The sequence below is a fragment of the Lissotriton helveticus genome, chromosome 4_1 (genome assembly GCF_964261635.1).
Source record: "Lissotriton helveticus chromosome 4_1, aLisHel1.1, whole genome shotgun sequence".
Classification (NCBI taxonomy): Eukaryota; Metazoa; Chordata; class Amphibia; order Caudata; family Salamandridae; genus Lissotriton; species Lissotriton helveticus.
Window position 1 is genome coordinate 720,240,610 of NC_136063.1, and position 23,655 is coordinate 720,264,264.

Consider the following 23,655-nt stretch of genomic DNA (forward strand, 5'->3'; position numbering starts at 1 on the left):
CCCTTACAACTAGCTGAACCCCCCACTTGCCCTGGTGAGCGGCATTTCCCGGGGTGGCGAGCGCGGGGCTCCGCCTGTAGTGTGCAGATTGCGGCAAACAAAGCGCCTGGGACCCCCGTCGGCGACGTGAGCCGGAGCGGGCCCGGGCTCACCCGGGTGCGGCTGGACGCACTGGCGGCCCGGGATCGGGCTGCTCCCTGGCGGGGAGCTGCCCGGAGCCCGGACGGTATCGCTCTGCGGGTGGCCGATGGGACAGTGCCCTGAGCTGGAGACCGCCGCCATAGCCTCATCTGCGGTGAAGTGAGGAGCGGCCCCGGAGCACTGACTGAGGCCCCGGCGCGGGCCTGCGCCCGCTAGCCCTCCAGCAAACAGCGCTGCCGCCAGACGACACAGTGAGCCATTCGCCCAAGGTGGGCCATCCCAGAGGTGAGGAGCGGGGAGTGGGGCAGTCTCGGGGGGCCGGGAGTTCGTGCCCCCGGCGGGAGGAGTAGAGAGCCCTACCGGCGCCAGCCCTACGACACCTCTGCGAGGCGGTACCGGGCGGCAGGCAGCATCGGAGGCCCGCATGACCAAGGGGGAGTGCCCGGGAACATCGAGAGACGAGGTCGCACTGGGCTTCCGCGAAGCCCCGAGGCGGAATTAGAGACCATGCCAGAGAGAGCGGCTTGACCTTTACAACGAGGTGCTTTTACAACGCAGGTTTTACAACGAAAACCATTACAATGCATTGCGCTGGGGGGGCGCTCTAGGATAGGGAATAGATTTAATTTACTATCCAACACCTTCCGTAGTGTCCACGGGGACTGGAGTTGGAATAGTAAATTAAACTATTCACTATCCAGCACCCCGAAGCGCTATGCGTTGTAAAGGTTTGCGTTGTAAAAACTGCGTTGTAACAGCATGCGTGGTAAAAGCATGCGTTGTAACGTCATACATCCTCAGCAGGCTCATGACGTTCGTGGCACGTGTGGGAACTACACCAGCAGACCCTTCGCAAAATCTTCCATCACTGGAGCACTCCAGACTTTAGTCTATTTGCAACTCCCCAGAACCGCAAATGCCAGTACTATGCAAGTTGCCATCCCAAACCAGGGTCATGGGGGAATGCCTTTTCAATTCCATTGGCCAGCATCTTTGCTTACGCTTTTACTCACACTCCTCTCCTCCCAAGAGTCCTCAGGAAGATGAAAGTCGAACCCTGCAAGTTGATTCTCATTGCTCCAGCCTGGCCACGTCCACACTGGTACACAGAATTGCTTCTCCTATACCAGGTCCCACACATCCAACTTCATTGTTCCCAATCCTATGACAATAACCCAAGGGCAGATCCTACACCCAGACCCCAGACACCTCTACTTATCGGCATGGCTCCTGAGTACAATGAGTTCCAGCATTTGAACGTATCCAGGGAATGTAGAGAAATGTTAGCCAAGGCCAGGGCTGACACTACAAACAAAACGTACCTCTTCAAATGGAAATGTTTCCTCATCTGGTGCCATCAAACAGGGACAGATCCGCTTACTATACCTTTTGCATCTGGCGCAGTCAGGTTTGGTTCATACAGTTTGATAGATGTGCCCTTAGCAGCCATTTCCCGTGTTAGATGATCACTTTTGTCTCCACCATTATGGTCTTCTAGAATAATCAAATAGTTCCTCAAAGGGCTATTGAGTTTTTGCTCCTATAAGGGGTCCGCCTCTGGCGTGGTTGTTGAATGCTGTTCTTTCGCAATTAATGAAACCTCCCTTTGAGCGGAGATCAAGTACCTGTCATGGAAGTTAGCTTTACTCCTTGCCTTGACCTCAGCCAGACTAGTCAGCGAAATTCAGGCTTTTGTTATACAGGAACCATTTTTGCAGTTCTCCTCCGCACAAATCCAAAATTCATACCCAAGGTCCCTTCTGACTTCCATCTTAATGAGCTTGTGGTACTGAAAACTTTCTTCCCAAATCCTTCGACAGCAGCAGAGAGGGCTCTTCACTCGCTAGATGTCAAATGTTGCCTTAAGTTTTACCTGCAAAAGATGCAAGCTTTTCGCAAGACTTCGCAACTGTTGGTCACATACAGTGCCCTAAGGAAGGGTTTCCCGTTCTCCAAGCAAAGTATTTGTAGGTAGATATCAAGTGCCATACATAATTGGCATTAAATGGCAGGCAGACCTTTGTCTTCAAGAGTTCGAGCTCATTCCATGAGGTCTGCATCTACTTCTATAGCTTTATTTGCGGGAGTGTTACTTTCTGAAATTTTCAGGGCGGCAACCTTTGTTATGCCGCATTGGGACCTTAATTTGTTCCTCACCTATCTTATGTGTGCTCCCTTCGAGCCATTACACAACCATCCCCTACGGCTACTTACCATCAAGACAGCCTTTTTAGTGGCAATTACATCTGCCCAGAGGGTGAGTGAGTTGCAGGCGTTATCTTGCACACCTTCCTACTTGATGTCTTTTACGGACAAAGTGGTGCTTTGCACCTGTACTTCATTCTTGCCAAAGGTTGTGACCCCTTTCTATCTGGGTCAGTACATCACACTGCCCACCTTCTTTGCTCCCCCGCAACCCTCTAAGGAGGAGGAGTGTCTCCACCACCTGGAGCTAAAAAGAGCATTGTCATACTACTTTGACTGCACAAAAGAGTTCAGAGTGGACAACCAACTCTGTGTGGGTTACCTGGGAGCTAAGAAAGGAAGTGCAGTTTCAGAAAATGACCATCTACCGCTGGGTCGTTCTCTGCATTAAAACCTGCTACGCCCCTGAGGGATTAAGGGCCCTTTCCACCAGGGAAAAGATTGCGACTACAGCCTTGGCTCAGTATGTTCCAGTACTAGATATCTCTGTCAGGCAGTAACATGGGCATCTTTGCACATATTTCCCAAGCACTACTGCCTGGACAGTCCGGTACGCAGGGATGGGCATTTTGCCCGTTTGGTCCGCACCCAGTGCCGGGATGGTAGGGCTTGGGTATCTAAATCAAAGATAAGGAATCTGCAGCTAGAAGTGTCCATCAGATGAACAAGTTATCTGGTAGAGACTTTATCTAACTGCAGATTCCTTACAGCCCCACCCATGCCTCCCAGCTTTTCGCACTAATGTTCTAGGGCTCGGGTTACTCAACTTTTCAGGCCCCTAGGTTTGCACACATCTACGTCAGTTACTTTGCGGCTCTGCGCTTCTGGCATGGTAAAAAACAAAAAATACGGATATCTGCATGCCAGGGTGGCGCCTACATAGGTACTGCAAAGTTATACCAGATGCTGCTGACAACGTCGCGCAGAGCTGGATGTAGCCACCCGATGGTGTTACGCAGTGGGTATTGCTCAGCAAAAGTTTCTGGATCCAGCATGACTCCTGGGAAATTCAAAGGTAAGGTATCTGCAGCTAGATAAAGTCTCTAGCAGATAATGCATTACCAAAGGTAAGTAACTTGTTCTTTAAGGGTCACAAGGCAATAGGGTGTATCAGGATGCGCATATAGCCCAAGAGCTCAAGCACTTTTATTCTGCCTTGGTCTCGCTGAAACACATAGTGTGGCGGACGCTGAGACTTACCTAGCTCATGCGCCAATGGACTGCATCTTCATGGGACGCCCTGCAACTGGAAGATGACATCCGTCCAGATGAGGTGCTCGCAGCAATAGCTCGACTGCAGCCGGGCAAAGCTCCTGACGAGGACGACTACACTTCTGATTTTTCAATACATTTGCTACACAATTATCAGTCATCCTTGAATGCCTCTTCAACTCCTTTAGCACGACGGGCTCACTCACAGACCCCATGAGAGAGGCCTCCATCACAGTGCTCCCTAAGCCTGGGAAGGAACCCACACTTTTCTCCTCATATCGCTCTATCTCATTGGTAAATGTTGATGCTGAGATCTTCACTAGTGTACTGGTGGTCCGCCTGTCTCCCTACATGCAAGGTCTGGTCGATCCAAACCAGGCCAGCTTCATCCCCTAGAGAGGCTGTAGCGAAAGCACCAAGCACCCGCTACATCTCATAGACAAAAACCCCTGCTCGCGCATAACAGCACTTTTGCTCTCAGTCGACGCCAAAAAGGCTTTTGACCAGGTGCACTGGCCATATCTCCAATTAGTGCTCGCCAAAGCAAGACTAGGAGCTCTGGATATGGTAGTGTTATACCGGTCCCACAGCCACAGTAAGAGTTAACGGGCTGATGTCAGGATCCTTTAACCTAACAGAAGATACCCGGTAGGGGTGCCCTCTATCCCGGCTCCTCTTTGCCCTCTATAAGGAGCTGTTTGCAGAGAGGATTTGTAAACATCCGCTCATAGCAAGCATCACTATCGGGCGCCTGTAACATATACTCGCTCTCTATGCTGATGATGTCATGATAGCCATTACACACCTCTTCTCCCCCCCCCCCCCCCCCCCCACACTCGTACAGGAACTAGAGGCCTTTGGGAGGGTCTCTGGTTTTAAAGTTATATTTGAGAAATCACAGGCCATCAACCTTACCAATCCACAAGGTAGCGAAATCCAGCTATAGCGCCTCTTTCCCTTTTCATTGCCAGCCTGGGGGTAACTAACTTGGGCCTGCAATTGCTCTCCTCGCTAGAGTGAACAGCGGAGCGTAAATATGCTGCTCTACTCTCTACTGACCAATCTGATTTACAGTCCTCGAAGGGAGGCTGTAGGAAGCTAGGTTTCTGTTGCAGTAACTCCCCCACTTTTTTGCCAGACTACTGATGCACTTTGACTTGATGTGCCCTGGGTCCCTGCCTATCAGATTCCCAGGGCCTGTTTTTTTCCCTCAAAACTGTACCTTGTTGTACCCCCATCTCTGGCCACATGTCAGTCCCTTGTAAAAGGTATCATGGGTGCAAAGGGCACTGTGGCCAGGGAAGGCCACTAAGGGCTGCAGCAGTTATTGTGCCACCCTTAGAGGCCCTGTATACCTTTACACACACACACTGCCATTGCAAGCTGCGTGTTTTTGTGCAGAACAAAGTGAAGAGTCAATCTGGCACACATCCCTGTGTGCCATGCCTACAACCCACTGCCCTGGCATAGACCAGTCACCCCTCTAGCTCAGTGCACTATACCAGTGGTGAGGACGCAGGTGCATGAGCCCTGTACCCCTACAGTGTCTCTGTCAATTCTTAGACAGTGTAAGTGCAGTGCTGCCATTAAGAGTATATGGTGCTGGGAGTTTGTCATTACGAACTCCACAGTACCATAATGGCTGCACTGAAAACGGAGAAGTTTGATATCAAACTTCTCAGCACATTAAACCCACACTGATGCCAGTGTGGGATTTCATGAAAAATGCACTCAGAGGGCATCTTAGAGATTCCCCCTGAAAAACAACCAGCCTCTGGTGGGTTCCCTGACTGGTACACACCAGCCTGCCACCACAAGACAAGTTTCTGGACCCCTAGGGTGGGAGCCTTCACTCCCTGAGCCCAGAAACAAAGCCTTTCCTGGTCGAGGTGTTCACATCTCCCCCCAGGCCAGGAAGAGCCGTCTGTGGCAGGGGATCTTCAAAGGCCTTGCAGCCTTTGTAATGTGACCCCCCAGCCTCTCCTGCTATCGGGAGCAGGCCCCCTTCCTGTCTCCCCTCCTTTTCGGCGGGAAGACAGGCAGACAGGCGGGAAGAATTAGCCAGCCTAGAAGGTGTGCCCAACTCTGCCAACCCCACTCCTCAGGTGGGGGAGGCAAGGTGAAACCCACTCTTCAGTGCCCGCCATCTTGCAGATGGCAGGCACCCCCCCCAATCAGGATTAGGGATTGTGCTCACTCCTCCACGTGGGGTGAGCACCCCAAGGGTGTAGTCACCCCAAGGTTAGTAGCCCAGCATTTACTGATCTTGAGACCCATAAAACGCCCCTTAAATATAGTATTTAGGGGGCAGCCCTGAACCAAGAAGGCAAACAAGAAACCAGATAAAATGAAGAATGACCGAACAGCCGTGCCGAAGCTGGCAAGTGGAGGACGCACTCTGACTTGGCCCCAGCCCTACCGGCCTGTCCCCACCTCGAACCTGCAGAAACGAAACTCCAGTGTGTCCTGCAGCCAGCAGCCTCAAGAAACCAGAGGACCTGCCTTGCCTTCAAAAGAAAAGACTCTGTCTCCCGTGAACACCAGATTGGTTCACCAACAGACTCCAAGTCCACCAAAGTCTGCGAGTCTGCACCACTCTGCGCCCAACGCCCATGGCCCGAGTTCTAGTGGCCCAACACCAAGAGGAGGTCTCCCTGGAGATCCTGACCTGAGATCCGTTAACCCCTTACCTGCCTCAAGCCGATGCCTGCAGCCTCAAACCGGAAGCTCTCTCCTACCGCGATCAGGAGCTGGTAAGATCTGACCCTAAAAGGCACCCCAGCAACCGACGTCCACAGCCTTGGGTGGCCCAACCCACAGTGCCTAACCAATATCCCAAATTACCTCTCCAAGTGGTGTTCGCACCCAGAAGACCTACGTCCCCGAGCCTGCAGTGTGTTTGCAAACTGGAGACTCCCCATTGATAGCTACAGGGCACCCGATGCCAAAACAGCACTCTGCACCTGGCTGCCCCAGTGCCGCTGAGGGTGAACCTTTTGTGCTGGCTTGAATCCCCGTTTGCCCTGAGCTTAAGTCCAATAACTTTGCCCCCACAACCCAGTGGCCTGCGCGTTAGCAGTCATCAACCGGAGGCCCCCTATCCCCGATTAGATAACATTGGGCCTCAGCACTTCACACGGCTGCCCTCGTGCTGCTGAGGGTGTAACAGGAGTGCATCCTTGACCCTGGGGGACCCCCGAGTCTACCCCCAGAATACCAACTCCCACAACCGAATACTTACCTTTGAACCGATAACCCTATTTTCCTCCATAGGATAACATTGACTGTTTTTCTGTGAAAAGTTTCTAAGTGTGGAGTTGGAAAATCTAATAAACCCTTTAAAACTGTAACTAAATAAAAACACTTTTACTTACCTGTTTACAGGAAATCTCCCAGTGCAGTATCCAGGTATACTACACTGCGTTATAAAAGTAATCTGTAAAGTAATCTACCAGCTGGACATTGGACACAGTTCTTCCTCGTCTCCCTGCTATGGCTCCTTCCTCCCCTCCTTTCCTATAAACTCTCTCAACTTCGCTGTTTGTTTACTGTACCTTACTACCTTCTTGTAACTGATGTAATTTGTAACGCAATGTTCCTCTATTATAGCGCTCTGATACCTACTGGTCCAGCCAGCGCTTTATAATCCTTTTGATGTACCTTCTAATGTAACGTTCCCCTGGGTAAGCGCTCTGATACCTCCGAGTCTAGATAGCGCTATATAACCGACGCAAATCAAATAAACTAAAAACTGGTTTTTCCTGAACGCTGACACCTGACCAACATGGCTGATGACCGGTGGAGCTGCTTGACAGCTAATGAGGAGATTGGCCCTGGTTCCCCCTTGACCGTCACCTACCCAGCCAGACATTGGGCATAGTTGCTCCTCGTCTCCCCGCTATTACTCCTTCCTCCCCTCCCTCCTATGAATTATTGAAATATTGCTTATGTGTACTGTACCTTACTATGCTCTTGTATCTGATGTAACTTGTTACGCAACAATCCTAAATGTAAAGCGCTCTGATACCCTCTTGGGTCAAGTTTGCGCTATATAGAACTTTATAAATACAAAAATAAAAAATAAATATAAAAACAACCAATGCAAAGTATATGTACAGTATTTCAAAAGCATTGCATTACTAGTAGCTCTACTGTAATCAAATCAAAGTGCATATACAATTCAAACTGTTTACAAACTGCCTTACTACTGTAAAATACTTATTGCTTACCTGTGCCAGGCTTGCTTGGTTCTAGAAAATAAAATACCTAAAAACATATTTGAATAAAAAACCAGTTGGTCTGAAGTTCAGTCTCTGAGTGTGTGATATCATTTGCTGATTGAGTGTGTACAACAAATGCTTAACACTACCCTCTGATACAGCCTTACTGGTCGGCCACACTCCCACAAATAGAAAGTAAGGTGCTATCTACTTTTACCTGTGCCTACCTTTGAGGTTCCACTGGACTCTATGCACACTATACCTCACTTTGGTATAGCATATACAGAGCCCAGCTTCCTACGGAGGCCCCATTTCCTGTTTGGGTAGGTTGGCGGAGGTTAAAATGACCCTCCTACCAAAGATAATCTATATCATGCAGACCCTACCACTGCATACACCTCCCCCCACGTCATTGGTAAGCTGCAACACCTAATTGAGGACTACATATGGGATAGAAAAAAGGCGCATATGGCAAAGAAACAAGCATATCTGGCTGTGGCAGAGGGTGGCCTGGGCATTCCCCATATGTTGTGGTATTATCAGGCAGTCCAGCTTAGGTATCTGGTAAAAAGGAATATGTCTTGTATTGAGAAACACTGGTGTTTTATAGACCAAGCACTAGTGAATATCCACATTTGGAAAATCTCGCAGCTCCCCAAGCCACACCAGCCTTTAGGGTTTTACATCTCCCCAGTGGTAAGGGCGACAGTAGGGACCTGGGCAGAGTGCAGCTGACAAGAAAGCTATCCACTCGCTTATCACCACAGACACCTAACTTGAGGAACCCCGACTTTCCACCAGCTCTGCAGGGGGCCACATTCCTGCCAAGGCAAGAAGCCAATTGTATAAGGGTGCAGGACCTGTTCGACCACAGTGGCCTCATGGACTTCTCACATGTCCAGTCCACCTACGGATTTCGCTCAAGCGAGCATTGGCAAAGGTCTCCTCTCTGATATTTATTTATGCTTTCCTAAACGCCCCAACCGCCAACACTAAATTACCAGCACATCTGCGGTGGGAACTGGAGTGCGACCACCCATTTACCACTAAGTAATGGTCCGACATTCTGCACCGAGTGCGCATTTCTGCCTATTGCACTTCCTGAAAGGTAACCTTACTTAAAATAACGCACTACTGCTATTACACCCTGGTCTGGATGGCTAAATGGAAACCGGGTGGGGCTGATGGAGGCAGGGCGGACACTCGGGTACACTGGCACACGTTCACCGGTATTGCCATAAATTACAACGATACTGGACAGACGTCCTGGCAGACATTAACAAGATGAATGAGATTGACTTAGAGATTCCCTAGTTACATTCTTTTGGGCACTGACATAATCCCTATGCTCAGCAAGAGGGAGAGCTATTACTCCTGCCCTTTCCGCAGCCAAGCAAGTCATTCTGTCCAAATGGGGCATGGTTAAGACACCCACCCGACTGGATTGGCAGCATAAGCTTTGGGAACTCCTTGAACTGAAGAAACTGAGGGTGATAGTAGACTGCAAGCTGTCGCAATTTGATAAGAGCTGGGGGTCCTGTATACAATTTTTAGCTCAAGATTTTAGGGAACTTTCCTGTCGAATGTAATTGTGAATACATCGCCTCACAAAGCCCAACCATGAAGCTGAACGAGATATGGCAGCAGCGATTTGGACAGTGTTGCTCATCCCTGGGCCTGAAACCATCGCATCCTCCAGCGCCAGGTGACCTCAAACAGACTGCCCTTTCTCTTCTTGGGCAGTCCTTTTCACTTCCACCCCTCACCCGCTAGCCTGCCCTCCCCTTCCCCCACCATCACTGGTTTAATTTTCCTCTTTCTATTTTCTTCTGCACCGGCCAGTAGATGTAGGTGAGGTACTGTTTATTTTCTGAAATCTAATAAACAGATTCAAACCTTAGTCATTGAAATACTTCTCATGTAATTTTAAGTATGAGATGTGGCAATATTAAAAGTGCTCCAAACATATTTCAGGAGAATGTACATTGAAGAAATCCCAAGGCCTTCACCACTTTTAAGATTGTCTGATTTTATCGTATGTATCGCCTTCCTGATGTACTGCCATTCAACGGTATGAAACACTTTTCTCTTGCCACAGATACCTGACGTCCTTAAAAGCAAAGGTGTACACATTTGCATATTTTTTGTTATCGAATTTTGCAAAATTGAATGAAGAGTGCAAAATTATGCTTTCAGAGTAAGGTCTGATTTGCAGGGATCTTGCTTCATTTTTTTTTTTTAAGTGAGGCACCTCTCACATAAACGTCTTTAGGGATATTGTCAGGAGAATGCTTCAAACAGAAATGATCTCCTCTCAACCCAGACACACTAGTGAATAGCAAGCCTTTAGTGCCTTGCAATCTTGCATGATGCTTCATCAAGATGAGACTATTATGGACTCACTCACATTTATTCTCAAGGCTCAGAAGTTTTTTTTATCTAATTTTCTTTCAAAAACGTTGTAGGCAGTTATCCTGCTTGAACAGCAGCTCAGGCAGCTGTTGATAAGATAGAGGACCTCTCCCTTCTCCCATTACTGTATTCTAAACAGGGGCAAAAAGTCCAGTTTGTCAAAGCACACTCAAGCAGTTCAAAGCAGGCTTTTTGGGATTCACCAGACATTTCCTTGTCCAAAACATGTTGAGTGGCTACTTTGGTCTCTCCGCATGCATTTCCTGGCATTACACACTCGGAACCTCTTCCCAGAGTGATTCTCAGTTTGGCCAGTTAATTAGTCTTTACTTCTTGCTGTATACCTAATCTAGCTAATGCTGCCTTGGTTCTTTCTCATTGATATGATATCCGCCAACATCTTAAAATGCCATTAGAACAAGGGCGGAGGAGTTGAATAAAATTGCTTCCTAGCTGTGGGCTCCCCGCTATTATCATTGTATTCCCTCTGATGAGTAGGCCAAAAACACTCACCGATTTACTAATTTTTTTTTTAGAACTACAATGACAGTTCTGCATATGCACTAATGGCAGAGGAAGAATGTAACATATGACACTTACATTTATGCATGATGCCGGCATTGAGAGTTCTAATTGAACAGCTTTTGAAGCATTTTATGTTCTCACCAGTATGTGGCAGGGTATCCATACAGTGATTTTTCCACACCTTGATTATGGAAAGTCTACCAAATAGGAGTAGCTGGGGGGATCCTAACAGGGACTTCATACCAATGAATAATTCACTGGAATCAGCTTTACATTTTGGTGGAAGTCTGTCGAAAAAAAATTGGCATTACTACTTTTAGATTTTGTCACACGGTGGAGCATTATCCACAAGGTAAAGCTGTTCCCTGACACGGTAAATAGTGAGCTTAACGCACAGAATGAGTGACCTTAAGTTTTGCCTCTGCTGCATTCTCTTGCCCTGCTCACTTCCCCTTTTCATGTTCCTAGCTTAAGTCCAAATCATTCTATATTGATTTATCTCCATCACAGTAATTGTAAACTCTAGCTTTGAGCGAAAAAGCATGACTTATTAGAGTTTGAAAAAGGTTCCTGTATTTTAAGATATTCATTGTACATTACATGCTACCTACTGAAGTAGGAGAGTTCTTGTATATGATCTTCTCTAGCCCTTTAGAGTTATTTCTTTCTCACCATATGTTAGTATGTTAGTTTAAATCACTGGGAAGCAGATTGTTTTACTGGTTCTAATAATTTGTTGGAATGCAAGAAATATAAAAAGAGTTTTAATGTTGTTGTTTTTATTTTTATAGGAGCTACCAGAAATGTCTCTCTTGAAATTTAAAGAGCCTGAGAGCATTGCAGTTCCTGTCAAACCACCATCAGACCAGCTTTCAAATCTCATAAAAACTTGTTTTCACTACCCAGAATCCTTTGGTCACCCATTTCATCAAAAAAGGTATGCCCCAAAAATTGTTTTTTCAAGTTATACCTTTGCATAAAAGGTTGTTTTGTGTATTTTACTGCTGTGTTGTGATATTTAGGGCAAAGTATGTTATTTCAGATGGATACTTATCACTGCATATTCCTCACCTTAGAATACTCCTTAGGCACCGGACTGGATCCGGAAAAATTTTCTCCAGCGGTGCTCTTCTGCGCTACTAATTGACGTGGCTCCACTGTGACTCTGTACCGCCCCGAAACTGATGGAGTGGAGCCAGACATAAGCCCCACTCCCCTACACTGAGCAGAAAAGGTTTATTTTGACCCAGTTTCGGACAAATATGCTGCCACTAATGGTAGACTTTCCAAGTAGCTGCCACTCCCTGTCAGTTAGCACTGTGCCCGTGTGACAGTGTGTCGCCTATAACCAATTTGTACAGTGTATCATTTTGTCAATTTTATGAAATTCCTAGGAAGAAATGTATTTTAGCTGTCCTTAAAACACAAAATTTTAGACAGTGCAGACTAGTTCTTTTATTTTTGCAACAATTACACACACCATATATGTGCTGTGTAATGCCTTCTTTCTTATGGCAGGTATTATAAATACGGAAAAACCTGCGAGAGGCACCCCCTAATTAAAACTAGTGGGATGACTGTTGTATGATGCGATTACATAATGAAATTTCTTTACTCTGCACATTTTTTAGGTTTAATTTTGTTTTTATTGACATTCTTCTGCAACCAAAAAAACAACAGACAGCGTTTGGAATTCCCTTCTGTCCCCCTCGTCTATGCCCCCAGCCCAGCGTGCAATTTGAGCCACTATAAACAGAGTTCAGTCGGTAGTCAAACTGCCGCCTTCAGCAGCCACTGGGTGGTTCATTGAGGGTCCGTAAGTTTTGATCAACTATAATGCAATGGTTTTATAGTAAAGTCAAAAAAGTAATAAGAAAAAGAAAGCAAAGAAAAAAGAAGACTAAAGAGAAACAAGAGAAGAACCCCCCCCCTTTTCCCACCCACAAACTTGTGTGCTTGTGGCCCTATCCTAGGCTAGAGACTATCTACGGTCTGGACAGTGCATGACTCATGAAGTCGTAATGGGGTTATCTGGAGCTGTGAGTCGGAGGAGACAACGGTACCTCGGGCATGTTATTTCATTCATTTCTGTAGCCAGCAGTGAGGGTATCGGTTGCCAGACCTCCTTAAAACTTGTAGTGGAATTGGTGAGAGAGGCCTGTATCCGTTCCAGCCCTAGAATGTGCCACAACCTGTGTACGTCGTTGTTGTCTGTGTCCCCCAATGCGATAAGATGTTTGGAAGTGCTGCTCCAAGTACTAGTCCCATCTGTTTCCCCCTTCTGGATCGTAACCGGTATGTCAAAGGGTTAGGCAGTCCAAGTACTACGTAGACAGGAAACCTTGGGATCTGTGTCTCAAATTGTCCACATCGTCTAGAATGGCATTCCATTAGCCTGCTATTTCCTTGCATTTCCAGAGGATGTGGGTCAGCGTGCCCTCTTCCCCGCACCCTCTCCAACAGGTCAGACTATGGTCTGGGTTCCCTTTATTGAGGCGGACACGTGTCAAATACCAATGTGTGGCAATCTTGACGGCGGTCTCTCTGCTAGTGGTATTGCGCGCCGTGTGATTGGCGCGGTAATAGATGTCCTCCCATTCTTTTGTTGAAAGATCCCTCTCCAGCTCCGTCGACCATCTTTTCTGGCTAGTCGTGTGCATCCTGGGAACCTGTGGGCTTAGCTTGTCCTACAGGTCAGAGATCATTTTCTTATCTGTCTTCTTTGTCACTAGCCAGTGTTCAAACTTGGTCAACTTCCTGCCCACCTTGGGCTGCACCTGTGCACTAAGAAGCCAGTGGCGCAGTTGCAGATAATTAAACCTCTCGGTTTCAGGGAGACCATAATCTATTTGTAGATCGGGGAATTAAATAATCCCCTCTAGGTCAAAGAAGTGGCCTACCACCTTGCACTCTGTTCCCCGCCATTCCACCAGGTGTAAATTCTTTATTGTTAAATAAAGGAGTCATGGGGAGGGGAAAGATGACAATCTTCTTTTCGTGGCGACCCCGTCCCACACCCTGAGTGGTGTATGTGTGAGCCCCGGAGTTTCTCCAGCCTATCCATACTTTTCTGCAAAGGGACCTTCCGCAAGGAGAGTTTTGCCAGTGCCCGGTCTTGAAACAACCATCTCTTTTCTGACTCTGGCCTATGCCATTCTACTAGGTATCGAAGTTGTGATGCCCTGAAATATTCCAAAATATTTGGTATATCCAAGCCTCCCGCCTCAGGCCGTAGGTAGCTCAGCTCCCTTCTCATCCGGGGACGTGCCCCCGCCCATACAAACTGTTGGATTGCTTGTTGCATTAGCAGAAGAGTGCCAGCTGGGGACCACACCGGTAGAGTCTGAAAGAGGTAGAGTGCTTTGGGCAAGATGGACATTTTAATTTCTGCAACCCATCCCAAAGTGACGGCGAGTGATGTTTCCAGTTCTGCAGCTCCTTGTTAAGCTGACTATTTAATTTAGAATAGTTAAGCTTAACCGTTTGCGCCACAGACGGAGCCAGCTCTATCCCCAAGTATGGGATGGACGGCCAGACCTGTATACCAACATAGTTGTCTCTTCCCAGCACCTCCAGTGTCTCGGGCTGATTGAGCCATAAGATCATCGACTTCCCAACATTGACTCTGAAGCCTGACACACCCCGAAGGATTCCAATTCTTGTAGGAAGGCCGGAACCGATCTTTCAGGAGATTCAAGGGAGGCAATTATGTCATCCGTATAGAGGCTGATCGCGTGCCGTTCCCTGCCAAAAGGGATGACCAGGATATTAGGGTTGTCTTTTATTTTCAGCGCCAGCGGTTCAATGTACAGCGCAAAAAGGAGGGACGACAGTGGACACCCCTGTCTCATCCCCCTTTGGATCTCAAAGGGGCTAGATGACACTCCTTTGACTCTAATAGACGCCGTAGGCGCACTGTAGCTGCTCAACACCCAGGCCCTGAACCTGCCAACCAGGCCAAAATGAACCAGGGTTTTATCTAGGAAGTCCCAGACGTCCCGGAAGTCCCGGACCACCGGCTCAAATGCCTTTTCGGCATCCATCGAGAGCTGAAGAGCAGCCATGTCTGTACGATGGGCCTTATCTATAAGATTTAAAATGCATTTGGTGTTATAACTGCTCTTTCTGCCTCGGATGGAGCCGGACTGATCGGGTTCAATGGCGCCCGGCATGAGGGGGCCCTGCCGTGCCGCTAGTATCCCAGTGAAAAGTCCACATTAGGAAGAAACACCGGGCAATAGGAGCCGCAGAGTGATCTATCCTTCCCTGGTTTTGGCGGGACCACAATGGATGCCACCAGCATCTACGGGGGTATTGTTACTGGCCCAGTAAAGGAATTAAAGAGCCGTGTTAGAAGTGAGGCCAATACCTGACAGTAGGTTTTATAGAATCCGGCCGAGAATCCGTCTGGCCCCGGGGATTTCATAAGTTTGAGATCGCCCCTAACACTTCTTCCACCCTTATCGGTGACTCAAGCGTATCCGCGAGCTCTGGGTTTAGGGCCTCTATGTTTTCGCCCTGTAGGTAGGCGGTGATGTGGGAGGCTGATGGGGTGTCCCCTCGAAAAAGGTCATTATAATCAATGGGGTGACTCAGTATACTTCAGAGGACCTGGATATCGATCGGTAAAGAAAACAGTAGTCCTAACCAAATCTTATTTAAACATATCATTTAGTATAAATAGATGCGTATAAACGACTTTAAAAAAAGGCACACATGAAAAAGTAAAAAAGTAAGGCAATGGGCCACTTCAAAATGACAGATTATATTCCATTTATTTTAGTCATAATAAAGAAATCTTGTTCAAATCAAAAGGTTCAAGCGCATGATATACAGTTGTACATGTACTTGACGGTTGTCATCATGAGAGAGGAAAAAGTGTGAAAAAATGTGTGCTCTGGTGAAGAAAATAGAAGGAGAGGAAAGGATTTCACAGGGAGATAATTCACATGAATTTTAGTAGAAGGGACCCGGCAATATGTTTAACAGAAAATGGTCTCCCTTTCTGAAATTCAGGCCTACCCCAATACATTGAATACAGTATACTTTATACAGCAGTAATACTCGTTCGTTGTCACAGTGTATCCACATCTGTGATTTCAGTATGGGGGATCAGGGTGGGGTGTAGGCCTATTATGGGGGTTCGTCGACGTTTCGACCCTGGCATAAAAGGGTTAGTAAGATCCTCTGCTACGGGTCTTCATCAGGACGTGGAACTGGGGTTATCTGAAAATAACCGTCAAAGTTCAGAGTAGTTGCCCAATGTATTTTAAAAAATTGCCTAATTGAATAATGCATGTGCCTAAGGATTAAAAAGCTCACCAAAACGCTCAGTGCGGTGGGTAACCAAGAGAAAACTTCATGGTTGCATTAAGGTTTATAATCTCATCAAATCTTTGTTGACCTCAACACTAAAAAACAAACAATGTATCAATGAAAAGGAACGGGGGGCTGATTAATTAAACTCGACATGTGGAAAGAGGTATTCGACTCACCCGCCTCCTTAGAAGGCTGAGCGTAAGCGTCTGGGCATGTGTCAATGGGATAGTAATTCTGTAGGGATGATGAAATAGCGCGTCACACTCGTTTTAAAATACGGGCAATAACTAGAAAGGGCGATTGCTGGTAGAGCCGCGGGCGCAAGAATCCTATGAAAATACCTTAAAAACGATAATTCAGTCTGTGCGTCCAGCGCGAGGCGTCCATCTGTTAGGTTATGTTATGTTATCTTAACTTATACCGCGCTCAGCTGCCCCAGCAAATGGGCGTCCCGGCGCAATGCAAGGTACCCAAAACACAACACTGTTAAAAAGCTGGAGAAATGGGTCAAAAAAAGATCATGTGAAAGAAACTAGACAAATAGAAAAGTCTTGATAGCCCGTCTAAACACCAAGAGATCTTCAAGTGCCGGAATGTGAGGGGGGAGAGCATTCCAGAGCTTCGCCGCTAACACCCGGAAAGAGCGACCGCCGACTCTGCAGCTCAGTCTGAAACGTGGAACGACTGCCAGGTGTTGACCCAGGAATCTGAGGGTTCGTGAGGGTACATATGGCCTCACCAAATTCTCCAATATTTGGGGAGATGACCCCTTGAGGATTTTAAACGCAATGCATAGCACCTTGAATTTGATCCTCTGGTTCACCGGAAGCCAGTGGAGAGAGCGCAACGCATTAGAGACCGAACAGTACCTTGGCAAACCAATCACCACTCTGGCTGCAGCGTTTTGAACTCGCTGCCTCTCTGTCAGCATGACAAGTGAATGCGGGCCTCATCCGGTATTTATATTAACGGCGAGCACGTCTGAGTGGCGTGCGTGCTCAGTGCAGCGTTGCATATTGAATCAATTACAGTGTGAAAAGACTTTAAGCACGGTTTGGTCGGTTTAGAGAAATGAGAACACTTCTCAGAGGTGCAATACTAGTGATTACATTATATACAGTGAGTGCATATGAGAGCGGCACCTCCTTAAACAGTACATACATCGGTAAGTCTAAGGAAGAGAGAATGATTGCACATTTAAGTGAAATAATGTTGGCTCCCATGAGGTAGTTTGTGTCACAATAAAATGGGCAATACATAAAAGACACTACATATACAAACGGTGCGTGCATAATCAATTTACAGACAAATGATAATAGCAACATTAACGTGTAAGAGAGACAGCACAAAATAATAACAATATATTCATACAAATAGTACCAAAATTAAAGACATTCAAGGTGTACTTTCAATGTTATACACAAAACGTGAGGTGGTATGTGCACACTGTCCTCCAAAAATGGCTCAGCTGCCTACAGTGATCTAGTAGGCATTGTGTTCTATGTCGTGTACAAAAAGGGGATTTCACAGGCGACACACAACATATTATATCAATCCGGATTCAACACAGGTCAAAGGTGCTCTCTCTACAAATTAAACTACCCATTGTTGAGTGTGGATATCTATTTGGAAATCTCCTCGTACTGATTGAGGCCTTTTCGCACAATATCAAAAATGTGAATCCATTGGCACTCACGAGTATTCAAAACATTAGCAAAATTGCCCCCTCGTGGGTTAGTCTGTACCTTCTCCACCACCTACCATTTCAAACTCCTAGTGTCCAAAGCTTGAGAAGTGATCCACCAGAGGGGCGCCCTGAGTCTTGCACTGTATCCTGCTACAATGCTGTAGGATGTGGTGCTTAACTTTTTGTACTGTTTGTCCTATGTACAAGAAATCACAAGGGCATACTATGGCATAGAGGACTCCAACCGAATTACTGTTGGTGTGCTGTCTCATAGTCTGTACATAGTTGTTGTAACTACATTGTTTGAGTTCCTTAGTTAGTGGGCATGCCTTGCATCACCCACATTTGTAGTGACCCTGAGTAGGAGGGATATTCCACATGGTTAGTTGATTCTCCGCGGGTGTTGCGGGTAACAGGGACACTGGTCACTTTCCCGCTTACAGGCTCATTGTTGTGTCACTGCAGAAGGGATCGCGAGCAAAGGCAAGTGCCCCACTCCCCCTGCGGATGTTTCTACTCACGGCAAGGATGGGGCCAGAGCCTAACCAGTCAGTGTCGCGGCGTCCGCCAGGCCGCAGTGAGCCTCCCCACAGACCGCACCAACTCAGCAGGTCCAGCAGCGAACAGGCCAGCGTGGAACGCACACCACGGTCGGATTAATAAGATGGCTCACGGAGCTCCATTAGTGCGCGACCATCTTGCGAGCCGGCAAGCTCTGCCCCCAGTTGTGTCCTGACAGTTTCCCTCCCGCTATTGTTCCTCATATTATCAGGCACCATGTATGCCAAGTTAAGCTTGGGTGTTTCCATTGTTGTTTGACTGTGGTCATCTTTGCTATTAAGAACAGTTCAAAGATCAAATACGAAGTCCAAGGGGTAAATTCCTCCATTTTACTGGACGTTAGCCTAAATTTGTGGTTGTTTGGTGCGCTGCCATTGGGAATTCCCCTATGGCTTTGATTGTGTCCAACACTTCCTTTGTATATCTTGCAATTACAGGCCCCACCCACCAAATATGAAGAGGTGTGCTCACCTTTGCCCTTCACAACCTCTCCAACATTGGCCCTGTATCTCAGGAAACATCTTGTGGAGTTTGCACTATCATAACCACTCGGTCATGATCTTCAGGGCAGTTTTTCAGTGGTGGACAATGAGCTATTTGTGTAAATGTTTTTTCACAGAGTTTCTGACCTTTCCAATTGCAGCTCTACAGCCCCATTGATTCCCTGCTTGAACATATATTTCCAGTTTTCTCCTTGGACATGTGGGGAATATATAGAATAATGAGACCCACACCTTGGTACCCAGATATGAAGTTAAATGTTTCTCACCTAGAGTGAGTTGTGGAATTGCTTTCTCTCTGATTCCCGGCTGTAACACCCAGTGGTGGACTCCATATGTGCTTTTTTACTCGGTGAAACACCTAATTTACCCATTCACCTGACTGTATCTAACAGTTCCTCTCACTCCACCTTTGAAAGATCAAGTTCTCTCAAACGGGAAAATTCCAGTTTGTCGTATATGGGTATCAGTGGAGACAAGAAGGATGTTCTCTGACATGCTTGTGTGTTCAAGGCATTTGTGGCTGTGGATACACATGCTTTGCATACTCCTCCCATCTAGTTTTGGGTCCATATGTGTGCAAGTTTTTTTTCTTTGAAGAAGTCTTTCGAGTCACAACGTAAAGTTACTCCTCCTCTTGGTGATAATGAGCATGGGCATCGACTCCATTGTTAGCTCGTTTTCTTTCGCCGTCTGGTTTGGACGTGTGTGTCTGCACTCCAGACCGCTTCAGCCTCCTTCTGGTTCGGGATTCAACCTTACCCTCACCGATATTGTTATTGAAGGGGTTCCCACCTTTGCGTTTCGAAATCGGAAAACTATCGCCTGCCAGAGCAACGCGCTCGAACAGAAGCCCTTCAGGCCTTGCCCTTCCAGGTCTATCTTCTTATCTCCTTAGGCTTTTTCCATAGAATGCCCTGCTGATGGAACTGTATTTACTATGGGTACTGTATCGATCCCCCTATTTCTGACCCTTGTCTGGTTAATAATTAACTAGCAGCCATTCAACTGCACAGAAACCCGTTATCTGATTAGCCACACAACGGCACAGAAGCCCGTTATCTGATTAGGTCATAGCGCATGCCATCTCATTAGGCAAGCACTATTCCTCCAGCCCCCTAATAGGCATACGGTGTTCTCAAAACAAATCAAACCTACCACGACCTGGGAAATCCCCACAGCCATTGTTTTGATTTAGTATTAAGTATTTTTATGAAGAAGGTTGAACACAATACAGACATCAGCAATCAAGAGCTCTTGTCAGAGAAGTCAGTCCATACCTGGCTACAATCGCAACAAGGGGGTCAGGGTGCACAGTACATAGCAACTCGTGATGATACCCAGCAAGCCGCCAACAACCCAGAACGGGCCAGGCGCATATCAAGCAGTGCAATGTCCTCCAAGGCAGCTCCGGGCCCGCCTGCCAGTCCATCCTGACCCACGCCGACGTAGAATATGGCTGGTCTCCATAAGTCAAGTTTGTAGGATGCCAGGACCCTCTGGAACTTCCCCCATGCCCACCCTCTCCCCTGTCAACTCACCCCAACCCAAGCCCAACACCCCCCCACCCCAACGTCCCCACCCCAACAAATCCAAACCCCCTCCCTCCCACGACCCATACCTCCCTCCCTCCCCCCATGGTCCACAGTCTCATGTCAGCTGTTCACATTCCTTCAAGTCCCCGAATCAGGGGTGTTATCGCCGTTCCCCACCTTCGGGACTGGCTCCGTCAGTCTCAACAGCCGGAGGTACCTCGGACAGGTAATTTCTATGAACTCCGAGGACAGGAGAGTTAAAAACGGCTGCCAAAGCTCAGCATACTTTGCCCCTTCCCCCGCCTTATATAGGGAGAGCCTTTCCATACCTAGGACCATCCAGAGGCGATGTAACCAACCTTGATATGTGGGTATGTGGGTCGTGCGCCAGTGTGCTATGATGTTTTGCAGTGCTGAACCTAATGCTATCGCTATCAAGCGACCCCTTCTCGATCGTAATGGGTAGGTCAGTGCATTTGGGAGCCCCAGGACGACGTAGGAGGGGAAGCGTGGGAGTTCGGTATCAAAGTGTTTATCTACGTCGTCTAGAACTCGACCCCAGTAATCCTGTAGAAGACCACAATCCCACAGTATATGCGTGAGGGAGCCTAGTTGTCCACAGCCCCGCCAGCAGAGGGGATCCTTGCTGCTGTCCATTTCGTAAAGTCTTTCAGGTGTGTAATACCAGTAGGTCACCACCTTCGTGAGGGTGTCAGTGAGCCCCATATGATACGCCGAGTGCCTTGCCCTATAGTATATACCCTCCCACTCTTTATGTGTGAAGGTCCTCCCCACCTCCCTCTCCCATCGAGCCCTACTCGCGCTGTATGTGTGCTCGTGTGTGCGTGTGAGCATTTTGTATAGATCCGAGATTAGCTGCTTGTCCGACCTGCGGGTGATCAACCAGTACTCAAACTCCGTCAGACGCCTATCCGCCTCTGCTCTGACCGACTTGTTGAGAGCCCAGTGTCTGATTTGGAAATAGTGGAGTCGCTCGGTCTCCGGGAGGCCGTAGTCTTGACGTAGTTGTGGAAAGGGGATTATCCCTCCAGGAGCATACACGTGGCACAGAGATCGACAGCCGGCAGACTTCCATCGTTCAAAGGCCGTCCCTTCCATCCCGGGCTGAAAGTCAGGGTTATCTAGGATGGGGGTGAGAGGCGAAATGGGGGTGGTAAAGCCGAGCTTCAAGCTAACTCGGTCCCAGATCTCAAGAGGGACTCTAGTAATGAGGGAGGCGTACAGGTTACGGGGCCTATGTGCCTTGCGTAAGAACGGGATCTCTTGCAGAGTGCGCCCCGCCACCGCCTGATCCTGAAACAACCAGTGCTTCCCGGATTCCCATTGGACCCACTCCGCTAGAAAGCGTAGTTGCGCCGCCTGGAAGTATGCGGCCAGATTCGGAATCCCGATCCCACCCCGCTCCGGCGAGAGCATCGCGATCTGAGCTTTCAGACGCGGCTTCCTCCCGTTCCAGACAAAGCGGGAAAGTTCCGACTGCATCATTTTAATCCATCCTTTAGGGGGGGCGAGAGGAATAGTGCGAAAGATATAGAGAATCTGGGGCAAGATCGTCATTTTGACCGCCGCCACCCTTCCTAGCCAGGACAACGGGTAGTGTTTCCATTGCCCCAACTCCTGTCGAACCCGTCGCCGGAGGTGGTCATAGTTAACGTCCACCGTTGTATGAAGGGAGGGAGCCAATTTAATCCCCAGGTAGGGGACCGCGTCCGTAGCCCACTGCAGCGGGAACTGGGACTGCAATGAAGCTCGTGTGTCGACCGTTAGGGACAGGTCAAGGGCCACAGATTTCGTCAGATTGACCTTGAAGCCCGACACAGCGCCGAACCTATCAAGGTCGGCCATGCAAGCAGGGAGCGAGCTTCGGGGTTCTGCGAGCGACATCAAGACATCGTCTGCATAGAGACTGATGGCGTGGACGTCTGCTCCGAATTTGATGCCTTTGACCTCCGGGTCGTTTCGGATGAGCTGGGCTAACGGTTCCATGTAGAGGGCAAACAGGAGGGGGGACAACGGGCATCCCTGCCTGGTGCCTTTCTCAATCCGGAAACGCGTGGAGGACAAGCCGTTAACCCTGACCGAGGCCGAGGGAAATTTATAGCAGTTCAGTACCCTTGTCCGGAATTTGGGTCCCATACCAGCCTTCTGCAGGACTTTCTCTAAATAGGGCCAATGAACCCTATCAAAGGCCTTCTCTGCATCGATGGCCAGCATCATGTATTCGCCCTGTGTACGGGCCGCCTTCTCAATGAGGTGGAGGGCCCGTTTAGTGTTGTCAGAGGTCTGACGCTCCGGGATGAAGCCCGACTGGTCCGGTTGAATAAGGCCTCCCATGTAGGGGCCCAGTTTGGCGGCGAGGATCCCTGTATAGAGCTTAAGGTCGACGTTTAAAAGGGATATGGGCCTGTAAGCCCCACAGTCGGTATGGTCTTTGCCTGGCTTGGGTATAACCGCAATGGAAGCCTCCAGCAGGTCCCGGGAGATCGCCCCGTCGTCCGCAAACGATGTGAAGAGTTTGGCAAGGAGCGGTGCTAGCTGAACACAGAAGGTTTTGTAGAAGCACGCCGGGAAGCCGTCCGGCCCCGGCGCCTTCCCAGGTTTGAGCCGCGAGATCGCAGAGATGACGTCCTCCGGACGGATGTCTCCCTCTAGAGTTTCCATTTGCTCTGGAGTCAGGGCCGGTAGGGGGATGTCGTCGAGAAAGGCCGACTCCGCCTCCGGGTCAGGCGGGTCCGCTCTGTATAGAGTGGCATAGAAGGCGCTAAAGGCCTCCGCTATCGCTCGGTCACCGGTGACACCGGAACCGTCGTGTCGTTTCAATTCTTTCACCTCCCGTTTCTGAGCAACTGTCCGCAGTTTATGCGCTAAGAGGCGCCCGCATCTGTCCCCCCCTGTGTAGTAGGCGTGTTTCAGCCTCAGTGCTGCATATTCCGCCCTATCGAAGTCTAGTGCCGCCAGCTGTTGACGGGCAGCTCGTAATTGTCGCCAGATCCTCGGGGCTCCCGTCCGTCTGTGAATGAGCTCTAGTTCCCTGGTCTTGTGGGTGAGCTCGTCCCTCTTGGCCTGGCGTTCCGCGTTTTCGGCGGCGGAGATCGCTATGAATTCCCCCCTCAACACAGCTTTGAGCGCGGCCCATTGAGTTGCCAGTGAGGTGTCCCCGTTACCATTATGGGACAGATAATCTTTAATGGCGCCCTGAATTCTGGCAACCGCATCCTTTTTGTAGAGCAGCGAGTCTCGTAGCCTCCATACCCTACTCGGGCGCGGTTCCCGTGGCCCCGCCAAGGTGATCGTGACTGGTGCGTGGTCGGATATGG

The 23,655-nt window shown here is 48.5% G+C and overlaps 1 protein-coding gene across 4 annotated transcripts in view; it reads left to right on the forward strand.

The window, feature by feature from the left end:
• The window catches only part of TRAPPC8 (trafficking protein particle complex subunit 8), a 1,467,367-nt gene that overhangs the window by 1,327,121 nt on the left and 116,591 nt on the right, over positions 1-23,655 (forward strand). For all 4 annotated transcript variants that reach the window (XM_078687367.1, XM_078687364.1, XM_078687365.1 and 1 more), the window contains one exon: positions 11,507-11,652. In XM_078687367.1, coding sequence (XP_078543493.1) covers positions 11,507-11,652 — 146 coding nt within the window. The remainder of the gene's footprint in view (positions 1-11,506; positions 11,653-23,655) is intronic.